We start from the raw sequence: 6162 nt of genomic DNA on the forward strand, positions 1-6162 counted from the left end.
CCTATCTACAACGTGCAGCCACATCAACAGGTGGTACATTTGGCCACCATGTAAGGTTACTATCCTCTTATTCTTAGAAGTGGTCCATCCAGGACAGGTCTGAAATACAGTGATGGGGCAGCAACCAGAAAGTGTATACAACTGTGATGCAAAGTTTACCTGTCCTGGAAATGATGGGCAGATCTAATACCTTAACTCACAGACTAACACTTCCTCTTCTATATAAAGAAAGCCTTTATTCATTTTAAAGACCCAGGTGAAATATAAATGAAAGTTGAGGCAAGTACTTTACCTTACAAATATGTATGTTTCACATTTCTCAGTATTTCCACATCCACAGCAGCTTCTGGAAAGAACTACAGCTTTGTATGGAAAAAGGCTTTGAATGGAAATTATTCAAATAGGTAAAGGCAGCACTGCCACCTGGTGTTGCAGATGAGCTATTTTGGGAACCATGAGTTTTTCTAACAAAAAAAGACACTTCTTCCTATCTCGCTTGGATTCTGCTGTTTCTGGGATTCTGGTAATTGCTATTCTTCTCATCAAGATGCTTACTGTCACTTACTTTTACCCTTGTTAGTGATGAACCAACTGAAACATTGGAGAATCTAAGTCCAGCCATGCCTCCCGTTTCCTTGATATCTCATTTTTAATAAGTGGAGTCCAAATACTTCTAGACAGGTATCCTCCTACCAGCAAGCAGTTTGTAAACTCCAAATCAACACATTTTCAATTCCTACCCTTTGAACAAACATGCTTCTGTACACGAAAATACAGTCTTATTCTTTCCTGTGTTTTTTTCATTACTGAAGCTTGCTAAACTCACTTCATGCTTAGAATGCTAAACTGACTATGGAGAATAAAGCATATCTTATATGGACAAAGTTAGAAGAGTTTGAGTCTGGGATGGCACCATATCACTGCCGCAGAGAAACGTAATTGACTTTAAAGCAAAAATACTTCTTTTTCCTTTAAATGTATTCTTACAACATAATTCTCCAGAAGCACAGTTCTGAAACAAGGTTTGAAATACACAAATAAAAGAGCATCTATTCAACACAAGGAATTCACTCTAGCTACAATCACCACTTACTGCACGCAAGATTATATGTGCTACCATGCAGCTGACAGCTACAGAGCAGACGTCTGCAGGGCTGTCTCCTCTTTGAAAATGCTAATACAGCTGACACTGTGTTAACTTGTTTTCTCTTTTCTGTGAACACAAAATGAAAATGCAAAGCAGTTCTTTGAAAAGCATGGAACAGACATCTGCTTTGGATCAAGATCATCGGCAGAGCAGCAGCAAGAACTGTGCTTGCCAAACAGCCACAAAAGATCTTGCCAGGCCTGGGGAGACCCAGGCCAAACATGGACTGTACCAGCACTTGCACAAAAATGTTTTCTTCTATAGTGGATTACTACTGCCTATGACGATTGTCAAAATAAGAACTCATCTTCATACAGAGGTGACCAGTTCAAATGCGTTCCAGGGCACTATTCTGTGGCTCCTGCCCAAAAAATACTGCATGAGCAGCCCTACAGACAGTAGACGGTTACAAGGTATTAACAGTTTCTGCAGGATCCAAGCTACAGTCATGAGCACCCACTGGCTGTTTCTGGCCCATGTACAGTAAAACATGTTGACAATACCAACCTAGTTGTTTACAGGCAAATAACAGAAGCAAATTAGAGCATAAAAAAACATGACTCTGATCATTTTGTCTGACTTCCTGCCTGAGAAAAGCCCTTGAATTTCACCTGCTGATTCTTCTTTCAGCCTCATAACCTGTGTTACAATTAACAAACGCAGTTCAGTGGCCCAGGAATGAAAAACGGAAGACAAAGATTATGCATTAAGGGGTCTCCAAAACACTCATGGTGCAAAATAATGCATGTGTATCTTTAGCACAGAAAAATGTTCTGCATTATGCTATTTCACATAGTCACCACAAAGATGGCGAAATGTCATTTCAAATGTAATCTAGCCAAAGAATTTAGCTATGAGATCTCAGTACCATATGCAGATACAGTTTAACGTACAACTTCTCAAAATTAAAATGTTTAGTTTTATTTCATAAGTGACCAGCTCAGTGGATGAGGAAAGGCTGTGAATGTTGCCTACCCAGACTTTTAGGAAAACATTTGACGCCATTTCCCACAGCATTCTCCTGGAGAAACTGGCTGCTTATGGCTTGGATGGCTCTACTCCTTGCTGGGTAAAAAACTGGCTGGAAGACCAGGCCCAAAGAGCTGTGGTAATTAAATCTGGTTGGCAGCCAGACACAAGTGGTGTTCCCTGGGGCTCAGTATTGGGGCCAGTTCTGTTTAGTATCTTTATCAATGATCTCGACAGAGGGATCGAGTGCACCCTCAGTAAGTTTGCAGATGACACCAAGTTGGGTGGGACTGTTGATCTGCTTGAGGGTAGGAAGGCTCTACAGAGGGATCTGGACAGGCTGGACCGATGGGCCGAGGCCAATGGTACGAGGTTCAACAAGGCCAAGTGCCAGGTCCTGCACTTGGGTCACAACAACCCCATGCAGCACTACAGGCTTGGGGCAGAGTGGCTGGAAAGCTGCTCAGTGGAAAAGGACCTGGGAATGTTGGTCAACTGCCAGCTGAATAAGAGCCAGCAGTGTGCCCAGGTGGCCAAGGCGGCCAACAGCATCCTGCCTGTATCAGAAATAGCATGGCGAACAGGACTGGGAAAGTGACTGTCCCCCTGTACTCAGCACTGGTGATGCCACACCTCAAATACTGCGTCCAGTTTTGGGCCCCTCACTACAAAAAACACTATGAGGTGCTGGAGCATGCCCAAGGAAGATCAACGAAGCTGGCGAGGGGTCTAGAGCACAAGTCTTATGAGGAGCAGCTGAGGGAGCTGGGGTTGTTCAGCCTGGAGAAAAGGAGGCTGAGGGGAGACCTTATCGCTCTCTACAACTACCTGAAAGGACGTTGTAGTGAGGTGGGTGTCAGTCTCTTCTTCCAAGTAACAAGTGATAGGACAAGACGAAATGGCCTAAAGTTGTGGCAAGGGAGGCTTAGATTGAGTATAAGGAAACATTTCTTCACCAAAAAGGTTGTCAAGCATTGGAAGAGGCTGCCCAGGGAAGTGGTCACAATCCCTGGAGGTATTTAAAAGACATGTAGATGTGGCACTTAGGACATGGTTTAGTGGTGGACTTGGCAGTGCTATGTTTACAGTTGGACTCGATGATCTTAAAGGTCTTTTCTAACGTAAACAATTCTATGATTCTGTGACACTATTTTTCCCCAAAAGAAAAATCTAAAATTTCAGTAAGAAATGTAACTTCCCTTCCTGCAAAACTCAGAGAAACATGTTGTTTAAAAGTTTTAAAACAGGAATGCCCTGTAATACTTTTAGGTCTTCTTTCATACTGCATTATAATTCAAAAAAAAGTCAATGAAGAGGACACTCAGAAACAGTTTTAACTGTCAGACAAAAAAGTATGACATTCATAAAGGCTTTGGATTTTGTGAAAGAAAAAAAAATGAGCTTGTAGAAACCAAACATTAATTGAATGGGCAAATTCTAACTTGTTTCTGCATTATAGGTTTGAATATATATGACAAAACTTTTAACGCGTTGAGCAGATTTTGACATAGAACCTCAGAAGCATTTCGGTCCATGCATTCCTTTATTTTGAAGTATTTATAGATGATGAGCTAGTCTAAAATGAGTTCAGGTTGTAATTAATTAGTCAAAGTGCAGAAAAAGAAACAAACTTTTCTCACCCAGGCTATGCTTCTCTTTTTGTCTCTTTTCCCATTTTGTGCTGTCCACATAGGCCGCAGAAAGAAGAGATCTTCTACCTAATGAAGAAAGAAATCACTACATAAGCCAGGTTGCTTAGAGATCTCTACACAAACACTTTATTAGATATCACCTTTTTCTGCCACGTTTACTGAGTTGGATGCATTAAACTGTTTTTACAACACAGCCATCAGTAAGAACTATCATAATAGTTCTGATTCCTTGTATATGGATGAGCCATTACCTTGTCATTTTTAAAACAGAAAAGCTTTCCCCTAGAAGTCTTTTTTTCAGCATGAAACATATCTTCCCAAACATGAACTCTGTATTTAAGAAAATTATTTGTTTGTAAAGGTAGAAAAAACCCCAAACAACAATAAGGGATAGCTTCTTTGTACACGCAGACCTTTCCCATCAAACGCTAACAATTAGCTAAATGTAGGCATAAAAGCATACTCAAAAAGATGAGTACATACAAAAAGGCTTTTCTGTTGTTGTTGGATGGTTATATTTTCCACCTCTAAAGATTTGTCTCACTGGAAATAAAAGGCAGATGCTCATCTGGAAATACTCCATTTTTGGTCATCTCCTCTTTTTGGCATCTCCTGTGAACTGCAAAGTCCACTCAAATGTTTTTGGAAGTTTTTTCCAAATACTTTTTGTACCACTTTTGAAGTCTGCTCAAGACACTGTTCCAGCTTTCAAAACAAAATGGAAAATGCTTCAGTTGGAAGAACCAACCATGTTTGTGCATCACTCACAGATGATGAGGCCTTGAAGATGCATGAGAGACATCTGGATAAAATTTGTTGAAGGAAGACATAAAAATACATGCAGAAGGTTGCAGAAATTAAACTTAAGAAACATGAAATATTTTAAAAACAGACATCACAGAATTTTTAGCAACTAACTTAAGACCTTTATCTGAAAACCTATCTGCTACCATTAAGAGTTTGCGATTCTTGGGTGTGAAACAATTTTTCTCTTTATCATTTTTCTGACATGCAATTATACAGACACGTCCAGCTCTGCACATCTTTGCAAACTTCTGTCAAAAAGACCTGGTACAGAGAATTCCACTCTTCTGTGAGAATACGCACAATGCTTCACCAGTTAGAAAACATGAAAAAGAGGTCTATTCGTTTGGTTGATGGGGTTTCTTTTAAAGCTATTTTTCATTATGTTGATAAAAGAGCCACATGAAAGACTTCAGGGCTTGGGGTTTTTTTTAGGATAAACTTCTGTATGCTCACTTACAGCTAAGGATGCCACTAGCAAGCCTGAGGGTTAAAAACTATTTTCTATGGCACAAGCAACTGTCAGTGTGACAGTACTTTGCTCAGGTAAGCCGGAGGCCAGGTTTGAGCTCTTAACATTGGTTCACTGCTGAGCAGCTCCAGTGCCAGATGGAAAGGCGGCGTTTTTGAGATATGGGCATCGGCTACCAGGAAGCAGCACTGAGAAATTTCTGCTTGGGGAAGCTGAAAAGGCACAATAAAATTACGCATCATCACCACACTTTAAGTAAACATTACAGAGTTCAGTTCTTCCCAAAGATCAGGATTTTTGGAAAGGTGGCTTTTCAAAAAGATTGGTCTTGGTTGCGCTTCTGTCACCTGAGTTATGAGGTTTTGCTGAACACTTTACTGCCATGGATTTGGCAGCCTCCATACAACTCTGCGTAGCTTCTCGTGACCCAAAAAAGGTAGGTCCTAAGATCACAGAATGATTTAGCTTGGAAGGGACCTTACAGATCACCTAGTTCCAAGCTCCTGCCATGGGCAGGGACACCTCCCACTAGACCAGGCTGCTCAAAGCCCCATCCAGCCTGGCCTTGAACACTTCCAGGGATGGAGCATCCACAGCTTCCCTGGGCAACCTGTGCCAGTGCCTCACCACCCTCATACGAAAAATTTCTTCCTGACATCTAGTCCAAATCTACCCTCTACCAGTTTGAAGCCATTCATCCTGCCACTACATGCCATTGTAAGTGGTCCCTCTCCTGCTTTCTTGTGGGCGCCCTTCAGACACTGGAAGGCTGCTACAAGGTCTCCCGTGAGCCTTCTCTTCAAGCTATGAAGTCGACAAGGCGGAACATCGATAAAAAAAAAAAAAAAAACAAATTAAGAATGCTCTCCCGCACCGCATGCTAGCGATACGCCGTTCCCAGACCTGTCTCTAATTATATATATATATGTATAAAGGCGAGAGGGAAGTCCCACGCAGCACCCCGTCCCTGCTCACGCTCCCCACGACGGCGGCGGCCACCGCAGCCGGCGGCAACCACGGCGACCCGAGGGCCCGTCCCGCCAGGGCCTGTCCCCCGCCGCCCGCCCAGCCCGCACTGTCCCTCAGCGCACTCCCTCCGCCGCGCCGCCGTAGCCACC

At 42.4% G+C, this 6162-nt stretch overlaps 1 protein-coding gene across 3 annotated transcripts in view; it reads right to left on the bottom strand.

The window, feature by feature from the left end:
- The window catches only part of MRPS27 (mitochondrial ribosomal protein S27), a 49885-nt gene that overhangs the window by 43540 nt on the left and 183 nt on the right, over positions 1 to 6162 (bottom strand). For 2 of the 3 annotated variants that reach the window (XM_054184957.1, XM_054184955.1), the window contains exons 2-3: positions 4252 to 4570; positions 3757 to 3834 (exon numbers count right to left, since the gene is read on the bottom strand). In XM_054184957.1, coding sequence (XP_054040932.1) covers positions 3757 to 3834; positions 4252 to 4351 — 178 coding nt within the window. In that variant the 5' untranslated portion in view covers positions 4352 to 4570. The remainder of the gene's footprint in view (positions 1 to 3756; positions 3835 to 4251; positions 4571 to 6162) is intronic. The other variant, XM_054184956.1, reaches the window with a different exon arrangement.

This window comes from Rissa tridactyla, chromosome Z, assembly GCF_028500815.1.
Source record: "Rissa tridactyla isolate bRisTri1 chromosome Z, bRisTri1.patW.cur.20221130, whole genome shotgun sequence".
NCBI classification, from domain to species: Eukaryota; Metazoa; Chordata; class Aves; order Charadriiformes; family Laridae; genus Rissa; species Rissa tridactyla.